This window comes from Alexandromys fortis, unplaced genomic scaffold (assembly GCF_014885135.2).
Source record: "Alexandromys fortis isolate MF-2015 unplaced genomic scaffold, M_Fortis_MF-2015_v1.1 scaffold_129, whole genome shotgun sequence".
NCBI lineage: Eukaryota > Metazoa > Chordata > Mammalia > Rodentia > Cricetidae > Alexandromys > Alexandromys fortis.
The window spans coordinates 4873007-4895806 of record NW_026068022.1 but is presented as its reverse complement, the minus strand read 5'-3'; the positions used below and the strand labels follow the sequence as shown (position 1 = coordinate 4895806).

Genomic DNA, 22800 nt, shown 5'->3' with positions numbered 1-22800 from the left:
GCAGACTCATGCAGGTCCCGTTTGCTGCTTCCATCTCTGTGAACCCTACATAGTTGATTCAGTGAGCCCTTTTCTCCCAGTGTCCTCCACCCCCTCTGACTCCTACAGTATTTCTTCCCTCTCTTCTGCAGTGTTCCCTTCTCTCTAAGAGGAGAGACCCCGATAGAGGCCTCCAATTTAGACTCTGTCTCCCTGACCTTCTTCCATCTTCTGCTAGAGGAAGCCTTTCTGCTGATGACTGCTGGACAAGACATCAATTTATAAATATAGCAGAATATCACTAGAAATCATGTCATTGTTTTGTTTTGTTTTGCCAGTGTGTTTGGTTTTACCATAGGTCTCTGGACTATCTAGTCCAGGCAGTGTAGGGCAGGGCTCCCTCACATGGGGTGGGCCTCAAGTTAAGCCAAACATTGGTTGGCCACTCCCACGTGTTCTGCGCCACCATTGCTCTTGCATGTCTTACAGGCAGGACAGATGGTAGATGAGGGTTTTGTGGCTGGGTTGGTGTCTGGGTTTGTTTCTCTTTCTGTGGCCTGCAGAGCACCTTCCACACTTAAGACATTAGAACATAGGGGTGAAAGCTCCAAGCCTGCACCAGATGGCCCTCGCTATGTTCAATGAGCTAAGTGGTTCTTTTCCTCAGCAATGGGGCCCCCACTGTTAGTTTTCAGAGGGTGACCTTCTGTCCTAGCATCAACCTGAGTGTTTTAGAGATCTCCATGGGACCTCCTCAGCCAACAACCAAATGTTAACCCAATCCCACCACTGGAAGTCTTGCCTGACTACAAAAGCTGGCCAGTTCAGACTCTGTATCCTCCATTACCAGGAGTCCTCACTAGGTTTCTACACCACTCTCCCAATGCTCCATATCTACTTCAGGAATTGTACCGGTGACTTTTTAGGTCCTCCAATAATTTATCTTGGTGAATTTATATTATTGGCTTTATATATCTCACCTAACAAGATTTTTATGGATCATGAGTCTGGATTCCCCCATACTCATGAAGTCTATTGTAGTATATCAAATTCTGATTCTTCTTGACTATTAAAGGAAATTGGAACTGGATAAGACCCAGGTTATTGAATCATTCGCTAACACCATTTATATATGGTGGTCCCTTCAGATATGAATTCACCTTTAGGCTAAATCTTCTAGATCATTTGCAAGGATTTCAGGAGAGGACTCATGTCACGCTGAGGTCACATTGTGCCCACGCAAACTTTCTGTTCTGAGTCTGGTAGCTTGGTTATAAAAGGAAGAGATATTGTCCGCTATGTTCATTCTGTTGATTATGCTTGTTTCTGTAGACTTTGCTCGTTGGCCTAGATTTTCCATATCCTGCCGGTCTTCAGTTTGTGTTTTCTGCTGAGAACTCAAGAACAATGGCACTGGGTTTTGATCCTACTGCACATACTGGCTTTGTGGGAGCCTAGGCTGTTTGGATGTTCACCTTACTAGACCTGGAAGGAGGTGGGAGGTCCTTGGACTTCCCACAGGGCAGGGAACCCGGTCTGCTCTTCAGGCAGAGGAGAGAGGGGGAGTTGATTGGGGGAGGGGGAGGGATATGGGAGGCAGTGGTGGGGAAGAGACAGAAACCTTAAACAAACAAACAAACAAATAAATATTGGCATAAAAAAAAGAACCAAAAAAAAGGAAGAGATTTTAGTTTGATAGCAACTGTTTTGAATGATCCCATTAACTAAATGAGTTCTGGTATTGGGGTGGTGAATACATATTCAGGAGTGCATGCAGATGTGCATGTATGTCATTCTCGTGCTTGTATAGCAAGCATACTCAATATTTTGTTTTAAAGATTTGGAAAGCACCCATCAATAACGGCTCCTGGTAGCATACCTGAGATGAGAACCATGATTGATTTTCTGGGAAAGTGGCTTAGATTTTCATACTTGAGAAGATGACTTCCCTTTACCAGCTGGGACCCAGGACTACTGCCCTGTGGAGAAGCTCCACTCTGTGTTCCCAGTTGGTTGGTTTCAGTATGACAGAAGATATTTGCCTTTGGTACTGAGAAAAGCTGTCTACCAAGTAGACCCTCTCATGGTGAGATACTGCCACCTATTATGTCACAGTGAGTACCTGCCAGATTCCAAACCAAGCGCAGCCATTGTTTTCTTATAGGAAGGGGACATGGCTCCCTCAAGTTCCTCTTAGTGTTATTATCATCATTGGTCCCATATGTCACTGTAGCCCTTGGATGCAACTGGCTTCAAGTGTCCACAGGTGAGATGAGAGCTCTCCAGCCACCTCCCAGAACCTTTGAAGGGAAAGCCCTAGTCACACGCGAGGGTTGGGCACCCCATGTGTCCTCACGTATCCACATAGACAACCCTTTTCTGATTCAACCCCATCTGACTCCTTGCCGATGATCAGAGTGGACTGAACCTGAAACTCAGAGCCATGCTACAGTACATGTGCAAAACTGTGTTGCTTTGCAGTGGGCTAGCACCATAGCGAAGGAAATTGGGAAGAGCTTGCGGTAGGGTAACTCTATAGATGAGGGAAATGGGAAGATTCTAGTTACTTTTGAAGGGGAAAATGTCATGACTTGCAGATGTAGGAGGGTGAGGAAGAATATAGATCCAGTGGCAACTAGAGTTTAACTTCAGCCTTTGGGAGGTTTTGCTACACTAAATTGAAAACGGGATGGATAGGAAGGCTGGGGGCAGGTGAGGGAAATGAATTCCATTTGTAAAGGATGATTAAGAGTAAGATGCCTGTTAGACAACTTGCCAGGGCTCGGAAGACGACATTGGATGTATGGATCTATCCTGCCAGGAGGAAACTAGACTAGATATCTAAACACTGGAGCTATTAAGTGCCATATTAAGACCAGATAAGACATTGCTAAGAAATTTGTTATTGACCACAAGGAGCATTGCACAAGTGTGGTGTTAATTCCCTTGTTCATTCCTAGAGTCACAGAGAATTCTTCCTTAAGAGGAACTAGACCTAGAGTCCTTTGAGAACATGTTATATGGGGGCAAGCGTGGGCTGATCCCATCCTCCCCCATTACCCGGTGAGGGCTGCCGGTTCACTTGAATGCCAGCAGCAGCTCAGAAAGTGTCATCTCCAGGCACACTTCCAATGCAATTAATCATGTCAATACCTATAAATAAAGTGCAACCAACAGTCACTTTAACAGCGCATGCTAATTATCAGTAGGATTGTCGCTGAAAAAGGGCCTCTCTCTCTCATGCTTTTTATTTTTTGCCCATTTTGCCATGTCTTGGAGGGAGTATCAAGAATGCCATCGGGGTGTCTGAGGAGATGGGATGAGCAGACCATTAACAGAGGCCATGTTCCAAAAGGATTGGGTTTGGGCCCTCAATGTAGTTGTTATGGGTGACAATAAAGGACATCCAGGAGAAATCTCTCAACTAGGATTGCACTTGGTGCTGTTTCTTAAAGGTTTTATTTTTTGAAAGGGGTGCTTTAAAAACAGGGTTTCTCAGAGAGCCAGACACAGTCAAAAATATGGTGCTGGGAAGAATAGACAAGAGATGAGAAGTTCCATAGCCTTGTGGTTCATTGGCCTGGAGCTCCGCTACCTGGACAGCAAGCCCCAGGCATCTGCCTTGTCTCTCTCCACAGTGCTGGGGTTACATGTAGTGCCAGCACACCAGGCTTTTCACGTGGGCTGTGATGATCAGTCTCTGGACTACACTGTATGAGCAATCACCACAGCCCCTATGTGTAATTTAAGTTTCATTATCATCAACTAGATAGATAGATAGATAGATAGATAGATAGATAGATAGATAGATAGATAGACAGACAGACAGTTTGGGTTTTTTAAGACAGGGTTTCTCTGTATAGCCCTGTAGACCATGCTGGCCTTGAACTTGGCGATCTACCTGCCTCTGCCTCCAGAATGCTGGAATTAAAGGCTGCACCACCACCCCCCAGCCGTGTTCAAATATTAATCCCCCAAAGGAGAAATCTGAGAAATGACATTGTTCATCTAATGTTAAGTGGGCAGTCAAGATTTTAACTGAGCTTCAGTCAGTCACATTGTATGTCCAAGGAGGTTTTAATACAAAGATTTAGACCATTTATTTTTAATGCCACTATTGAGATAGATTTGTTTAAATTTGTCACCTTATAATTTGTTTTTTTTATTTCTACTAGATTTTTCTCTCTGACCCTGTCCTCTTCCCATGGTTACCTGTCTTTTTTTAATTACTGAGTATTTCCACACACCTATATTATTTCACATTTTTACTTTTTAGCCACAAACTCCTTGTATTATTTTAGTTCTTTCTTTTGGGTGTGTATTACACATATATAAGCCAACCTAAAGTGATGTTATTCTACTTTTACTATACATCATGCAAAAAGCACGTGATTTTAGTCTTATCTTCTAGTGAATAACATCAGTAAAATGAGAATTTTTAATATTTATTATCAATCCTAAGGATGACTCCAACAACCCCCTTGGGCTCTGTACCCATTTTGTCCCAACAAAGCCCAGTGTAGTGAATATAATGTTGTGGTTAGCATAGTTTCCAGCAGCACCCTTTAGGATATCACAGAGTGGGAAAAGAATTCACTAGGAGAATGCAGAAAGAATATAAAGTGCACTAGCCAGCCGGAAAATACAGCTAATATTGACTACTACAGGCACAGTTGGAGAAAAGAAATTACAGTTTGGCAGACAGAGAACTTAGACACACTTCTGGGCATTTCCCAATGTACCCTGCTGATGGTGCTGCACTTGACCACACCAAGCAGGAGCCAATGAGGCATTTCTCTGCATGTCATTGCCTTTCTCCACTATCATCCACGACACTCAGTACTGGTGATACTTCTGCATCCTGATTCTCTCTGGCTGAAATAGAAGGCAGGTATTCCACCGTTTTTTGTAATTGGCTCTTCTCAGCATTCCAGAAGATGTCCTAAGAAACTCTACACTCATATACACATTGTTTCTCAATGCTGGTACAAGTCACATTTTGGACTGGATAACTGTGGCTTACCTGCGTACTGTTCTTGCAGCGAACCTGGACTGTATCTATCTGTCTGTTAGATGTCAGTAACACATTCCAGTTCTCAAAGGTGACAGCCAGAAGCTCTGGATTGCATCAAATATCCTCTGATGAGCAAATTCACTTCTGATTGGGAAGTACTGATTCAAGGGAATGTTCGTGGATATAGAGATTCCACGGGTTCTTGACCCCAAACCTGCATCAGCTTATGGTGAGAAAGGAACATTACCATCAAATGCCAGTGGTCCCCTGGCCCACTGCCTGGGAAGCTCATGGCCCCTCAAGGGATGACGAGTCTGAGTTACTATTGCAGATTCAGCCCCAAGACAGTTCTTATAGCCAAATAAGATTTAAGAATAAGGAAATGAGGGCATGGAAAGATGGCCCAATGGTTATGAGCTCTTGCTGCTCTTGCAGAGAACCCAGGTTCAGTTCTCAGCAGCCACGTGGCAGTCCACAACCATCTACAATTCCAGTTCCAGGAGATCTGCTGCTTCACTTGTGATTTCTGTGGACACCAGACAACATGTGGTGCACATACATATTCACAGACAGAACACATGCATAGGATGAAATAGATAAATCTATAAAAAAAGTAAGCAAATGAATAAATAAGTGAATGAATGGATGGATGAGATCCCTAATGATTGTTCGCAGTGTTACTCTGAGGAAGAGTGACATTAGGCTGTATATATAGGAAGGGGGGATATTTTATTGCTTTACTTAAGTCTTTCAATATTCAAATTTTACTGTCATTTTACCTATTAATACTTAATTTTCTGTGTTGTCCAAGAGTGTCAATATATACACGTGAATGCAGGTGCCAGTAGCCTCAGTTCCTCTGAGGCAGAAGTCACAGGTGGTTGAGCCTCCTGATGTGGCTGCTGGGAACTGAACTCAGGCCCTCTAAGGAAGAGTTTGCACTCTTACCCAATGAACCATCACTTCATCATTTTATTTTTATTAAATTATTTTATAAATAAATTACTTCTATATGTAAAACTTTAAAAATTGTTTGAAGGATTTCTTTTAATTTTGTTTTTGAGTCATGATCTCATGTAGCCCACTCTGCCTTTGAACTTTGATGTTGCCAAGGAAAACCTTGACCTCCTGATCCTCCTGCCTCTACTTCCCAAGTGCTGTGAGTGTCCACTACCCCTGGTTTATTTGTTGCATGCTAGACAAGAACTGTACCAACTGAGTCATACCCCCCCCACACACACACAAAATTTCTTTTTGAATCACTTGAGGGTTAAGAACAATCATCTTGATGATTATTTGTTAACTTATGTGTTTTAAAGATACACTTAGGGATTTTAGTCTTAGAATTTTGTTGTTGTGTATTTTTCCTTTAAACTCAAGTGTATACAGTCTTACAGTAGAAATATTTATGAATGGAACTCATAGTAAGGAGGAAAAACACCACCACATACTTAGTACATAGTACAGAATGAATCTGACACTTCATGTTTAACTATGTTCCTCAAGGACCAGAAGTAGAATGAGCATATTTCACATCTTTCAGAGTGGGGTACACTTTGTGAACCCCCAAGAAATTGATGCTGAAAGAATTGACTTTGGTACCTTCATGGGCATGATTTTGGCCAATTTCAAATTGGGATTCTCTGGGCAAAATGAGGTAGGACAAGAGAGCAAGTGCTGTGGAAAGGGAGACTAGAAATCCAGGACACAGGAGTGGACTTGAGTATAAAAAGCAAAGAGGGTTCAGCCTCCTGCAGAAGTAAACACAGCATCACACAGCAACAAGAACCTGCCAGGTGTGAAGCCTCACTCCTCTGCAATGCCCCCAGCCTTTCCCCACAGGGAAAGATCTGGCCACCAGGGCTCCTGAGGTCAAGGTTCCAGAAACCAGGACTGCTTGGGCTGCGAGGGGAGGTGATTTTGTTTGCATGAGCCAGGCGATGCTTCTAGACGCAGACCAATTCATCTGCCTTAGCTACCAAACAGATCCTTTACCTCCTCCTCCCTGTGGAAGCCGTCAAGCCAGGTTGTTGGCAAGGTGACCTTCCAAAGCTGAATCTGTGCTTCCAAAAATAGAAGCCTCCTCCAAGAATCCAGAAGGGGAGGGAAGGCTGTGGCTGTTGAGGCCAGAACCCAAGTCCCCGGAGCACTGTCAGTATGAAACCGTATTAATTAGACACGGGCACCCAGATCCATAACCTCAGGTGTCTCACAGAAATTGAAACTAAATGAACTGGCTTTTTTCCTCTTCCTAGTTACACTCTCCTGGGATTTAGAAGAGGGTGGAGGGTGGGAAAAGATTCCTATATTCTGACCTATTTGGATTGGCTGTACAGTGCCCAAGGAGATGTCTTCCACAGGATCCCAGTAGAGGGAATGGACCTCATTCAGACACACTGAAAACAAGATGAGGCTAAATGAGACCTTGAGAAGCAGACATCAGGGCTCCCTAAAGTCTGGATTTTGAACTTTCTCCCTGCATGGCCATTGTGCAGGACGAGGTTTGTGTCCCAGTGTGTCAGAGGTCATCCCTACCGTACTCAAGCAATATCCTTGTCCAGAGTTGATTAGGAGCTAGAGGATTCCATGATCTGATGGAACCACATGTTACTGATCTGCGGAGGTTGTTTGCAATATAAGGGTACAAATGGCAGTGTAGAGTGTGGAAGAGACTGACTGGGTTATCCAGAGGGTGGGGGGATACTGTGGCTCATTTGACCGCTCTGTTTAGATGGGCAAGCATATGGGCCAGAGTGAAGCCCTGCTGGAAAGATCACAGGAAGTTGAGTGGGGTTGCAGGCCCAGTGTCTGAGCTCTGCTAGGGTGAAGCCCTGTTAGACTTCTCTTTGCATGGCTTGGTGCTGAGAGCTCTCTCTGGATTGCAGCAGCCATGTGAATAGAGCGACATGGAGGGGCACTCTGATAATGCTGTGTTCTGGACTATGGGAACCTGTGTGAGGCTGGACATGTGGGCTGGGTATGTGGCGGCTTCCTGCGGACAGGGTCTTCAGCTCTGCCGTCTTAAATATGAGTTGTGCTATCCTAGCAGAGGGGTGGAGTTTGTGTGTGACATTAGGCCCTCAGAGCTGATCAAGAGGAGCAGAGAGTTGCCTTTCTGACCTGCCTGTTGCTGAGCCTCCTGCACATGCGCTGAGGATGGTTTCTAATGCATCGCTCTGTGCTTTCTGAACAGGACAATGTGGATCTGGGAGAGCTTATGTTCTCACTCTGCTATCTTCCAACGGCTGGCAGGCTGACCATCACCGTGATCAAAGCAAGGAACTTAAAGGCAATGGACATAACAGGAGCATCAGGTGGGACTTTCTTCAGGTCCTCGTCTAGTTCTCATTCAGTACACTGTGAAGTTGCTATTATGGTACCTTGGGTCTGGAACCAAGTTGCCAGGTTTAACCACATTCCTGCCACCTCTAAGCGCTGTGTGACCTTGGAGCAGTCACTTAACCACTCTAGGCTTCAAATTCCCGTCTGTAAAGTGAGAGTAAGATTTGCCCCTGTTGAGTTGTTGTATGATGAACCGTGTTAACATGTATAAGATGTGGTATATTAAGATGCTACATCATGTGAGCTGAATCTTGAGTCTTTTACTACCCGCATTTGGGACTCAACCCACAGTTTGCATATTCTGAGGTGGTCTACCAAGTTAGGCCTTTTCTCAGACTTCACTGTCTTGGGCTCATTGAAAACTGGAGACGATTCTGACTACTTACAAAAGTGAACTATAGCTTGGAATTTCTTTTCAGTGAAGCAGGCATGTGCCTTTAAATTGTAAGCCCTGACTCAAGATGTCTCAATATGCAGCTCACACTGGGCACATTCATGCCAGTCTTGGGCGTGGTCAGTAATGCACAGACCACGGCTACACAGACTGACTGAGCTCAAAGAGCCCGAAATGCAGTGCAATCTTTTGTTGCTGCTGGTGTGTGTGTGTGTGTGTGTGTGTGTGTGTGTGTGTGTGTGTACATATGTGTGCACGTACATATAAAGACCAGAGGTCAGTCTCTTATGTCACTCCCAAGGAGTTATTTCCCCCCTAGTCCATCCCTACTCTCCAGCTCAAACGGGATTCCTGTATCTTTCTGCCTAACCACATGCTACCCCGAGAACTCACCCCTTCCAGAGGGTACTTTAAGCCAGAGGAGCTATATCATTTTTTTCCTTTCCTAGAAACAGCCTAGAGTATAGAACATAAACTATAACAACACCTTAGAGTAAATGTCATCCTTGACTTTGGTTTTTAAGAAAGGTTGTCTCATTGAGACCTGGGCTCACTGGTTAGATCATGACTGGGCAGCAAACACCAAGGATTCTCTTGCCTCCACTTCATCTTGCACTGGAATTACAAGTGCATGCCACCCACCATGCCCAGATGTATAAATGGAAGACAGTATGTAACTCAAGTCTTATACTTGCATGGCAAGGTTGTTACTAACTGATTTTACTCCAAGATGTTGATACATTCTATGTTCTATCCTCCAAGCTGTTTGTAAGCAAGAGAAGAGATATACAGCTCCTCTGGCTTAAGGTACCTTCTTGAAGGGGTGAGGAGTGAGGGCAAGTGTGCTGAGGAAGAAAGATACAGGATTGCCTTTTGAGCTGCATGGTAGTGAGGGTCTAGTGGGACCGGAAGTGCCGCCTCCAGAGCACAGTCAGCCTGGTCACCTGTCACTCTGCCATGGTCATTCTATGAGCAGTCTTCTGTCTTCTTTCTTACTGATTAGTGAGCAGCTTCTCCCTTTGCAAACAGACTTGCAGGAGCTCCCAGTACATAAGGCCATCCACCCCTACAGACTGCCCCATAAAGCTAGATGCATTCTCCTTCTTAGAGGCCCCTTCTTTAAGCAAAGATCTCCATGGGTAGCCCAGAGTTGGGGTGCTGAGTCCTGTCTCCCACTCCTGGGAAATCTCTGTTTCTCTTCCTTTCACAGGCAGGCGGGTCCTGAATGCTGGTTGGAATATTTTATAATTTGGCAACAGATGTTTTCACCCTATTTTTAAATTTCATGAATTTTGAGGAGACAGTGTCCTGTGTTTTTTTCTTGAAGGAATAACTTAATTATTCTAAGTAGTTGCTGCCCACATCACATATCACATGAATTAAAATCCCCCAATCTAGTCTCCAGACAGAGGAAGAAAGTTTTCCCTTTTGATCATGCATGCCCAGCATCTGCATTTGTCCTCACAGTGCCCTGTTCTCATGCCCGTGCAGATCCATACGTGAAAGTCTCGCTGATGTGTGACGGCCGGCGACTGAAGAAAAGGAAAACATCGACCAAGAGGAACACGCTTAACCCCGTTTACAATGAAGCCATAGTCTTTGATGTCCCTCCTGAAAGCATCGACCAGATTCACTTGTCCATAGCTGTCATGGACTATGACCGGTGAGATGCCAGGAGCTCTCTCTCCCTCCCTCCCTCCCCCAACCCTGTGTGTGTGTGCCCGTGCGTGCACACACAATCTCTGGGCAGAAAGAGCAGATTAGGGAGCAGCCGTTATGCGAGGTGGGGTTCCAGGACACAGTGACCACAGGGACAGCATGTAGAGGACAGGCTGACAGGGAGTCACACTGTCCACACCATGCTGTCCGCCCACTACAGGACTTCCAACGTCTGCGCCCCTCACTCCCCGTTTCTTACCTTTCTTCTCCACCCTGCCATGTCCCACTTCTTTCCCTTCCCCTTCCTGCTTACGTCTTGGTATCTCTGTGTGTCAAACTGTGGTCCCACAAGTCTTGTTTTCCATTGAGCAGTCTGACTCCTTTAGTGGAAAGCTTCTATCCAAAACACAAAATGATTACTTTAGCCACGCCACCAATGTTTCTAAATATATAACTTCAGTCTTTTTTTTTTCCCGCCTTGCACTGTGTTTAATAAAGATCATTTCCATCCACTTAAGTCTGAAAGCAAACACAGAAATGTTCTCTTGAAAATTCTAGGATCAGTATAGATGACAGGGTACATTAAAATGTATAAGATGCTAGACTTTTTAATTAATACAGCACAGAGAAGATATTTATAGCCTGCATTGTAGCCAATTGTGTATTTAAAGGATAGATTTGAAAAACAGACATTTTAATATGCAAAGGAAGTACCAACAGGGAATTATACATGTTAAACCAGTCATTAGACTGAAATGCAAAGTCTCTTTTTAATTAGAAACCTCCCACGTGGTCTGGGCACAATTATAAAAGAAAAAAATCAGTCTGGCTTCTAATATAATCTCACAAATATTGCTTGTAGCTAAAAATTTTTCCATCTACCTCTGAAATGTTAGCACAGCGGCATCAGTGACCTCAGTGCTTTTCCAGTAGATCCCTACAAGAAACATGCCTTGTCTTCGAACACAGTTGCCCATGAGTACAACAGCCCATGCTGGGCATAGACCTTGTCCTATCTTCTCTGGACACAAACAACACCATAGTGCCAGGTCCCAGGAGGGGATTCTGCCCACCAGCTTGGAAGCTAGGCTGGTATTTCCCAAGCTATTGCCAAGGTTCCTGCATCAACAAATCTGATTATGTGATTTCTGCCTTAATTTAATTATCAGTAAACTCATAAATCTGGCCTGGAAAAATCCACGGCAGTTTCCACAGGGTCTCTGCATGCATTTGATTTTAATGAGCATAGACTTAAATATCCCAAACAATCCTTATCTCTTCTCCTTCTCCCCACACGAACAGAATAGAAGCCACTCTTCTTTGTTGGGAGGACAAAGAGATTATCCCAAGAGTCGAAAAATGGGCCACATACTTTCAATTTTTTCAAGGGACTATTTTTTATTTATTTTTTTTTTACTAAGGAAAAAGTAAAATGACAAAAAGCAAGACCTGCTCACAAAAAGTTTCAAACTGTTAGCCCTAAGTTAAAGGAGCTGGGTGTCTTCCACAGTTGAGAACTCAAGTTGGCTCAAAGAACCAAAGCCAAGAGTAGAAAGAAAGAAAAATGTGGAGAAGGTGACAGTGGTGGTCCCTAATGAAGTAAGGAGCAAGAAGATCCAGTAACCCTCCCCTCTGTGCTCCTTGTTGGCATCCTTGGTTGCCTCTTATGGAAACTGGAGTGAGAGTTACATCATTCTCCTTCCTAAGGGCTTCCTTTCCATTCGGAGCTTAGCCTCCAGCCCCAGAAGTGATATCATTACCACACATCAGGGAGTTCTTTGGACAAAGGTTCTCAGAACCAAATGAACCCATGTCAGTGTGAGGAAAGTTGGATACAGTCTTGAACCCTAGGTTTATCTGCTGTTCAACCTAGACTGAAGTTTTAAATTAGAGAATTAAAAAAAAAAATAGCCCACTACTTTTGAATTTCTTCCACTCATTTGAGTTGTTGCTTTTACTTCTGCATACCAAAATTTTAAGAAAAAACTATTGTGGCCCATTTTCACAGTGTAGGTCATAATGAGGTCATCGGCGTGTGTCAAGTAGGCAACGAAGCTGAGCGGCTGGGCAGAGAGCACTGGAGTGAGATGCTGTCATATCCTCGGAAGCCTATTGCACACTGGCACTCTCTGATGGAGGTAAGACCTACCCAAACATGCCCCACTCTGTGGATTGCATGCTTTGCTGCCGAAGTGTAAAGCTGTTGACAGCATAAATGTGCCAGGCTCTTTTGTCACTAGCACTGTCCCTGGTGACATTTCCCAGGAACTTGCATGAAATCTGAAACACAATTAATAAAAACTCAGTGAGAGAAATCAGCGTTCAACCTAAAGACCCAAAAAGCAAAGCAGCCAACCACTGGCTCTTACCTTGGCGGCAGTCCGAAATGGTGATCCTGCCTCCAGGAATTGCAGAATGAGATTGTGTCTGAGAGCTGTCTCCTCCCGTTTTATAATCCTCTCTAGGACTGGGATTAAAGTCATGCACCACTGGGATTAAAGACATGCACCACCGATTTCTTTGGCAAACTAGCGTAGCTGCTGGAATTCAAGGTGTATATCATGGCTTCCTGGTCTGTAAGGCTGACCAATGTAGCTATTTTCCTATCCCAATCACCAGGCAAGCTTTATTTATTAAAATACAATTGAAATGTCACTACATTTCCCCATTTGCCTAAAGTAAAAAGAAGGCTATAACTAATATAAGAAAACTGTATACAATAAGTGCAATAACTGTGTATGATGTATACAGGCAATAAATATATCAACAATGTCCACTTTCATTTGACAAATTCAGAGAAAATACTCCATATCTATCCTATCTTGGTGACTCTAAAGTCTTGTCCTAATTTACTTTCTATCATATCTTCCTTTCTGCATCAGGTAAACAAGGAAAACTATAACTGTCTAGTCTTCAAATCCCTCAAATACCCAAGAAGGAAATAATATTAACTGAGTAAGCAGGAAGTGCAAGCAAACGACTTCCAAAAAAAGTCAATGACAGAAACAGCTGGCTGCCTGGACAGTCACCCAAAGTTCCTCCGCAATGTTGGGGCATGCATCTTCGGCTTACAGGCCTAGCATATCTTTTTTTTTTTTACTCTCAGATCTTCAGGCAAGCTTTATTTATTAATACAATTGAAATGCCACTACAGAAACCTGAGGTTCAGTATAATCTTCCCACCAGCCTAGGGTGTTTGGGTCAAGGATCATCCCTCATTTTTATTGTCTTTTTTAAATTGATTTTTATTGAGTTCTACATTTTTCTCTGCTCCCCTTCCTTCCTCTCCCCTCCCCTTCAACCCTCTCCCAAGGTCACCATGCTCCAAATTTACTCAGGAGATCTTGTCTTTTTCTACTTCCCATGTAGATTAGATCCACGTATGTCTCTCTAGGGTCTTCATTGTTATCTAGGTTCTCTGGGATTGTGATTTTAGGCTGGCTTTCTTTGCTTTATGTTTAAAAGCCACTTATGAGTGAGTACATCTGATAATTGTCTTTCTGGGTCTGGGTTACCTCACTCAAAATGATGTTTTCTAGCTCCGTCCATTTGCCTGCAAAATTCAAGATGTTGTTATTTTTTCTGCTGTGTAGTACTCCATTGTGTAAATATACATTTTCCTTATCCATTCTTCAGTTAAAGGGCATTTAGGTTGTTTCCAGGTTTTGGCTATGACAAATAATGCTGCTATGGACATAGTAGAGCACATGTCCTTGTGGCACGATTGAGAATCCTTTGGATATATACCCAAAAGTGATATTGCTGGGTCTTGAGGAAGGTTGTTTTCTAATTTTCTGAGAAATCGCCACACTGACATCCAAAGGGGTTGTACCAGCTTGCGTTCCCACTAGCAATGCAAAAGTGTTCCCTTTACTCCACAACCTCTCCTGCATAAATTGTCATCAGTGTTTTTGATCTTGGCCATTCTTACAGGTGTAAGATGGAATCTCAGAGTTGTTTTGATTTGCATTTCTCTGATGACTAAGGATGTTGAGCATTTCCTTAAGTGTCTTTCAGCCATTTTAGATTCCTCTGTTGAGAGTTCTCTGTTTAGGTCTGTACTCCATTTTTTTTTTGTTTGTTTGTTTTGTTTTTTTGGTTTTTATTGTCTTTTAAAAGGACCAGGATTTTCTGACTCCATGTTACAGCTTTGGACTGACTTTTGAAGGGCATCTGCATGAGACAGAGAGGGAATCCTCAGTTTTAGGACTGTCTCTGTGAGTCTTCTATTGGTTGACATCGGGTTCAGGTTTATTTAATAAAAATAACAAAGAACAAAACAACAGTGTGTGGAAAGGATATGTCTCTCTTCCTTACATATACCAAGTCCAAAGGAAGACAGTGTAGGGGCAGCACCCTGGTCAACAGAAGCCTAGACTTCTCTGATCTTTCGTGTTAACTGTCCCAGAAATTACCTCATTATGCAATGTAGCTGCTAAATTCAAAAACATTTTGTTTTTCATGTCACAAAAATATGGAATAAGGCAAGGGTCGAAAGAACACACAGTTCTTCTTACCGGATTCTCTTTGAGATCTCCCAAGACATTGCTTCTCGTGTGCGATTTAGACACAGGGCTTTGGACATGTCCAATCTCAGAGGAGCATAATAAATGTATTCTTTTTATTATGTGCCTATCTAAGAAGTAGGGTTTTATTTTCCATGAAAGGGAGAATGCATACTGGCCACCATCCTGCCACTTTTCCCTCACCCACTTCCTTCCCTGTCCCTTCTCCTTTCCTCTTCTGCTTATCCTTCCTTATTGACAAAGTTATTTGGATGTTTTCCTAAACGGAATTGTGATTGAGAAGCATTTCTGAGGATTACATGCCATGTAGACACGTGTAGCACACGCATGAGCGAGAGGCCACTTCCTTCTTAGCTCTTACAGACACTGCAAAACAGAAGTGTCTTTTGAGAACTAAATTTATTTACTCATTTGCCTATTGGTGGTGCCCATGCAAAGGCATATGTGTGAAAGCCAGAGCATGGCTATGGGGAGTTGGTTTGTTGCTTGCACCAAGTGTGTCCTACAGATGGAGCTCAGGTTGTCAAACTTGGAACCACTTGCCATCGCACTGGCCCAAGAGAGGAGATGAAATGTGAGTAAAGTGCATAGCCATAAGCTTTGTCCTTCATAGAAAGAGCAGAACACATAAGAGCGGTGCTCCTTGAGCTTGCGGGAGACCAGAGCTGCTGGGAATGGGAGCACCAGGAAACAGGCAGAGGCCACAGGCCAAGGGCGTGTGGGTTCCAGGCAGAGAATTTTCCTCTGTTCTCCCAGTATAGGCAGCTTCTCCCCACATACACGCCCTGAGAGGTCTCTCTGCCTTTGACAGTCACATGAATGTGATGGGGTAAACAGGCAGGTGATCTGAGAGGAAGAGGGGCTCCAGCCCAGGATACAAACAAGGGCCGCCGCCTCTGCGAGAATGCTGCATGAAAGAGACTCCAAGAATGACGGGGACTAGTTATATGCCATGATAGACTACGATCTCCTGATTTTCAGGTTCCTGAGTATATCTGTGCCCCTGGGCCACAGAAGCTAAACCTCTCTTCTCTGGCATTAAAATTAATCCCTAAGGGAGACCTCAAGACCTGTGAGCCACTTGAGAAAGAGCCAGGGGACCTATGCCTCATTTCCTCAGCTCCTGGTGGAATTCTCAGAGGAACCCATATACGGACTTAGTAAATTGCCCAGGGATAGCTGGTGAGTGGCAGTGAGAACCGCTGTAGTCTACTTCTTGTACCCTTGGAAGTCACTTCCGGCTTAAATTCTCCTTTGCGGTCAGAAATGTCAAAGCTAGTGACAGAGATTGGGAGAGGAATAAGGTCCACAGGGGATGAGAGATGAGTCCTGACCCAAGCAGGACTTTCTCGGTGGCCTTGGCAGACAGTAACCCTTGGTGGGGTGTGGCATGTCAGGTGTGGGAGAGGAGGCGCCGTAGAGCTGTCCTCCACTTCAGAGGGAAGAAGGCTGTGCAACTCCCGTCCCTGGGAGGAGCTCCGTAAACCCTTAGCTCTCAGCGTTTTGCAAGCCTGCATTCAACAGTTATGTAACTGAGAAATAAGCATCTTGAGGGTTAAAGTAATGAAAGCTGGGAGTCATTTCTGCAGTGGCTGGAATTACTTCAGCAAACACAATGGCCGTTCCTCAATGGTCGCAGCGGAACTACGGAAATGAAATGCCTGTGTCCCCAATATGAAAGGCGAGTAAGGCTGCTCATTCCCTGTGGTCTCCTGCCTGTCTTTGAAGTCATGTCTTGAACTCTGTGATCCATCTCCAGAGGGGCAATGCTGCCTTCCCTTTTAAAAATAAACATGTAGCTGGCAAAATTAGGGCGATGGTACCAGATGAGATTAAAGAAGGTGGAAGATGAACTGTTCTCTGTCAGCCACTGTATGGATGGAGGCGGTCACAGGGCAGGTCTGGGAAGGATGTGTGCTGGACTTGGATGGACCTAGATTCACACTGCTGTGCAGCCATGTGCTGGCCAATTGTTCTTCACCTTTGGTTTTTCTTATCTGTAAAGTTGCCGTAACTGCCTATCTGTAAGAATCATTGTAAATATTCAAGTTTTGAAGGGGTGGGAGACTTGAGGTGGGATTCACATAGCCAAGGCTTGCTTTGAGCTTGTTATACAGTCAAGGATGACCTTGAGCTTCTAATCCCCTTGTACATCATAGGTGCTAAGAATATAGGCACACACCACCAAAACCATTTTACACAGTGCTGGGGATCGAACCTAGGTATGTTTATTTCTGAGCAAGCACTCTAGACACTGAGCTATATCCCCAGCACAGGTCAAGTTAATCTATGAGAAATGCAGCTCCATGGCTGGCACCTAGCCAGTGCTTGGTAAAGTTCTCATTATTGTGTGTCGTATTCCGGTGGGATACTGTGTGCCCTCATGGGACTCTATAACACAAGGAAATATCACCAGTGATGTTTTTCTTGGTGACAGCTAGGAGCACCAGTGAGCATCATCCCAGGTCAGAAGAGTGGCTCACTCAATACTTGACTGGACATGGATTACAGATTATTTTGTTTTGCTTTTATTTCAAGACATGGTTTTTCTGTGTATCCCTGGTAGACCTGGAATCCGCTCTATTTACCAGGCTAGCCTCAAACTCAGAGATCCACCTGCCTGTGCCTCCCAGATGCTGGGACTGAAGACATGTACTACCTGGTTCAGGTATACAGATTTAAGGTCTACTTCCTTTCTCCTTTAACTCTGCTGTAAAGATAACCTGCTATTATGCTCTCCTAAAACAAGATCTGCTTAATTCTAGGTGTGTGTGTGTGTGTGTGTGTGTGTGTGTGTGTGTGTGTACATAGATGTTTGGACCACAGGGTGGAGTGAATAAGAGTGAGCATATGTTGGGATTTCGTGTGTAAGAGGTTGGCCTGACAGAAACTCCATACTGCTAGGAACCAAGGGGCTAGGTTAGAAATGAACCCCGATAACTGCAGAGACCTGGCTGTCTACTCACCACTGTATCCAACATACCCTGACATTGCCAGGGCAGGTAGCAGATGGAGTCTTCAGAACCAATGAGTTCAAAAATCTGTTACTCTCCCTGGGCCTCGGCATGGCTTCACTGCACACCCAAAGGTCAGCCAGTACCTCTCCCCCTCCTCTTCATAATCTCATCAGCTTAGAAAGCTGTGTAAGCTCCCAGAGCAGTTTTCCCAGTACTTAGAGGTAAGAATGTCCCTTCCATGGGACTGCAGGAGATGACAGAATGCTAAGGGCTCCCTTATCATAGCATCTTCCTCTGTGTATCCATGATAACACGGTGATGATCAGGTCATGTCTTCACCCCTTCTCACCCTCCTGACAGTTACGTTCACCTGCGTCCAGAGCTTCAGGAGATTAACAGGGGAAAGTTCCATGTTTGCATGGCTTCCCTGTGAAGTGCTACATAATATCTGGATTAAGACTTGGAATTATAGGAAACCAGATGCCATTTGGTTATGTTTTACTTTTCTGAAATGATAAAGAGAGATAACCCAATCAGAATATATTGTGAAGGTTTTATACTGATTCATAGGATGCAATAATAACACCATTTATATTATTGTGATACATGTATTTATATAATTATATTAATAATCCTATACTAGGGTACTCAGTGTGGATCCGTCTTCCTCTCCCAATTCTTTGCCTTTGTACAGACAAGTTCATCAGTCCAGAAAGTTTTTACTCCAGCATGGCTGACTGCTGAGATCACCTGATTAAGCCTGCTACACCCTTTCCTCAGGACAGTGTTATAGTGTAGGACATCTTGAAGTGACCAGAGTCCTCTTTGTCTTTCTTAGATTCGGTGAGGCTATAGAGATTTGAAGGACCCAAAGCAAGCATCAGTAACCAAGTCTGGCCTTAAACTGCATCCGTGTCCCCCTGTAAAGCATTTCTAGATAGCTTCTATCTAGTGTTCAACAAAACCCACGTGGAGTCTTCAGTCCGCATATTCTCAGGGAAAACATCTGATTTCCCAGACCGGGTTAAAGAAATGTAACCCACTCCATCAACAGTGTAGGGAGTGTAGTTCTTGAGAAAGGTATCGGCAAGTCAGGGACACTCAATAGAGTAACCATGCTGCCTCCCAAAGATGCAGGAGACTTAAATACCCTGGGAAAGTTGCTATTCATGACAGAGCCAGGCAATAGGATCACTTTTCAAGGAAGGATGTGAATGGAAAGGACACGTGGAGCTGGGGGAACCTGGGTTCCATCACAGGCCTGTACAGACCATCTTCCCCCTTGTTCCTGTAGCTCATGGTAATCCAGGGGCCACGTTTGCACTTAGTTCCTCCTTCAGTCCATCTGAACATAGGGTTTCAAACTTAGGTAAACTGGAATCGCTTCTCCCTGCTTTCAGGCTTTCTCATCTGGTATTGGCATGGCTTCACTGCTGATCTAGGAGAAATGAAGCTCCACAGCTGGTGTCTGACCAGCACTCAGGGAAATTCTTATGATTAATGTGTGACCTACATCCTGATGGGTCCCTCTGTGTCCTCATGGGACTCTGCTAAAGATCCTCAAGAAACTCCCCTTCTGACATAGTATGATTGTCACCTACCAAAGAATTATGTCCCAGGTGTCACAGTGTCACCTGAACATGTAGCGGAGATATCTGGAGATTAGTGGGGTTTCTTTCCCTCAAGGAGGCTCTAAGACTTTTGCTATGAATGATTGTTTACTGTTATCTGCCTTCGTTTTGCACTAATTCAGTGCAGGGGACATGATTCATAGACAAGGAAAAGTGAAGATAGTTATGTCTGATGAGTGAGGAAAATAATAAGGTGTGTAGTGGCGGCAACTGGGTTGCTTTTGTGCTGAAACTGCAGAACCTCCATTCAGTGGACTCCAGAGTAGAAACAGCCAAGGTGGCAACGTTCCTGAGAATCAATCTGTAGCAGGCATTTAAAGGAGCTGGATCTGAGGTGCTCACCCCAAGCTTTGATTACTTCTCCGTTTAGAAGAAGTACATGAACAAAGATCATTTCCTCCATCCTTCCCATTTATCTGCTGGTCCCCGTGGCTTTGCATTTTGAGAATAATGAAAATAATATTCAATATAACTGAGAGTCCTTAGTAAAGCATGAGGCTCCCCTTGAACTGATATGGCTGTCTGGGTCCTGGAGTACTTGATACTTTCTTTCATAACAGAGAGGTTGTGCCCGGCAATGGTGGCATACATCTATAATCCCAACACTTGGGAGGCAGAGGCAGGCAGATCTCTGTGAGTTCAAGGCCAGCCTGGTCTACAAGAGCTAGTTCCAGGATAGGCTCCAAAGCTATAGAGAAACCCTCAAAAAATCAAAAAAGAAAAAGAACGGTAACACAGAGACACCCTAGAGGCCAGTAGTAGTACCCTGAGTGAGAACTACTGGAAAATGACAAGGACATTATCTCTTGAGTTGGTTTTTCTCACAAGGAATAACATTCCAATTCCAATTTTGTACAAAGGTGTGACTTGATGCAACCTTTGTGGAGATGCGGAAGAGGAAAAGAAAGGGATGTTTTTAGACAGTGGGAAAGACCTGCTTTTGAAATTTCTTGAACTAAAAAATAAACTGTTATTTAATGGTAGGATATAGTGTAGGGAACAGGAACACTTGGGGAGCTCTTGTACCTAGACCAACTGCAATGAATACAAAATGGTACTTCGTGGTTGGGATCTCAGAGTGGTAACTCACACTTTAGAACCTGTGCTAGTGGGTGTTACATGGTCAGAATACAGTTTGGATGAGTGGGCACAGTTAATGTTAGGGAAGCACTGCGTTTCCATCTGGTGGAAGAGTGTGATCAGCCAAGCCAAGACAACTGAGACTTTCACAAGCAGCTCTGACTTCTTCTATGGAACTATTTGTTTGGAAAGAGAAGGATGTTAAGGATTTTCTCATTTTCAGAGAAGACACAAAATCAGAAACATTCTCAAATGTCTGTAGAGACGTGATTCACACAAAACACAGGGGCCCTCAAAATAAACAGTACAGATGTAAAAGGTGACGACCGTCTGATGGAAGCTGGCACTGTTGCTGAGGAGAAAGTTAACTGTGCCTTGACAGCCCTCTTTTTCACAAATGGCCTTGCTGTGGCCCCTTCTGCCCACTGGGTTATGGTCTAACAGTTACTCTACAGAAGGCAGACGAATATAAGTTTGCACTTCAGCAATGCCCAGCTCCAGAACAACATTCAGAAGGCACTCGCTGACACATAGGGTAGATGGATTCTTTCTTCACAGACGAAGTTAATCAGTGATTTATGACACTCCTGAAAGTGCCACTTGCAGATGCTAACCTGGTAGTCATTTGGGTGAGGACTGCCCCTTGCCTGGGACAGGAGTAAAGGGCAAAAGTGGAGCGCCTGACACAGGTCATTCCAAGAGGCCACTGTTCCTAGAAAAGAGGCTTCCAGGAGTTGATCCTGTCAAACACTTCTTCCCATGGGCCACCAGTATCACTGGCTGATAGGAAAGAGCTAAATTTTTTGTTTCCACCAGTAATGGAAGAGCCTGATTTCTTGATGTCCTAGTTTGGGTTTTTATTGTTGTCAATAAAAACAATGATCATGGCAACTCTTATAAGAAAACATTTAATTGAGGTGGCTTCCTACAATACAGAAATCCAGTCCATTATCATCATGGCAGGGAGTGTGTTGTTGTGCAGGCAGGTGTGGTGCTGGAGCTGAGAGTCCTACATCTTGCAGGCAACAGGAAGTCGACCGACAGTCACGCCCAAGGGAAGCTTGACAAATGAGACCTCAAAGCCCACCCTCACAGTGACACATTGCCTCCACCAGGGCCACACCTCCCAATAGTGCCACTCCCTTTGGGGACCAATTTTTAAAACAACCACAATGGTTATTCCAAAATTTGACAAAATGTGTGAGAGAAATGGCACAGGTAGTGTTGGTTGCCCTGAGACCCATTTTTCTGTCTTGTTACTGGTGTTTGCCTAGTCCTAACAAAACATTTGGCACATGGTAAACCCTCTGCAAGCTTTCCTAATGAAATAATTATTGATGTGCAAGTAACAGCTTGCATTTGACACCAACATGGCTAAAAGTAAGACATCCCACTCTCAGGAAACACATGAATGTTGTTTACAGTTAAGGAAAAACCTGTTCTCCTTTTGTTTCTGAGTGATACTTTTCATGGGGGATTCAATTCATACATGGAGCTGAAGGGCGTACAGGAAGTTCTCCGTTTAGGATTGCTTCCTGTGTTGAGAAACGCAATTTCTTAGCTCAGTCGTGTGCCCACTTTTCTCCATCCTCTTCCCCATATTTCAGTTGATTTAGAATGAAATGGAAAGTTGAGCAGGCAAGATAACTTAGCTGGGAAAGCCACTTGCTTCCAGCTTGATGACCTAAGTTTAACTCCCAGGACACAACCCTCAGAAGGAGAGAACTAAACTCTTGTAAATAGTCTTCTCACACCCACAAGCATGCTGTGGTACATGTATACTCCCTATTCACTTAACACACAAACGCACAGACATGCACACACACACATACACACAATAAATGTAATTAAAAGTTGAAAATTATTCAGCATTTATTATTAGTACCTTTAGTAACTTTCTATCTTACTCCTGTCACTTGATTTTGAAGTAAATTCCTGCTCTATGTTGAAAGTTGGCCATCGGGAATGGTAGAATAACACCTCCCACGCATTTTAGGTACAATTTGGGACATGATAGATGATAACATTTACAACTGAAAAATCTTAAAGGAGAGTTTCCCCAAAACCAAGTAAAACATCACAGATTGTCGCCATAAAGCGATCTGAAGTTTCATTGCCTGATGTTCAGTGGTGCATCACTCTCCGACTGCCCAAAACAAGTATTCTGTAAGACACAGGAAACATCAAAGTAGCTTTGCTCCGTGTGGCTGAGGATCTG

At 44.0% G+C, this 22800-nt stretch overlaps 1 protein-coding gene across 1 annotated transcript in view; it reads left to right on the top strand.

Moving 5' to 3' along the window:
• Syt9 (synaptotagmin 9) overlaps positions 1–22800 on the top strand; it is a 165888-nt gene that overhangs the window by 105163 nt on the left and 37925 nt on the right. The window contains exons 4-6 of the mRNA XM_050163284.1: positions 8187–8307; positions 10221–10392; positions 12397–12526. Of these exons, the coding sequence (XP_050019241.1) occupies positions 8187–8307; positions 10221–10392; positions 12397–12526 (423 nt within the window). The remainder of the gene's footprint in view (positions 1–8186; positions 8308–10220; positions 10393–12396; positions 12527–22800) is intronic.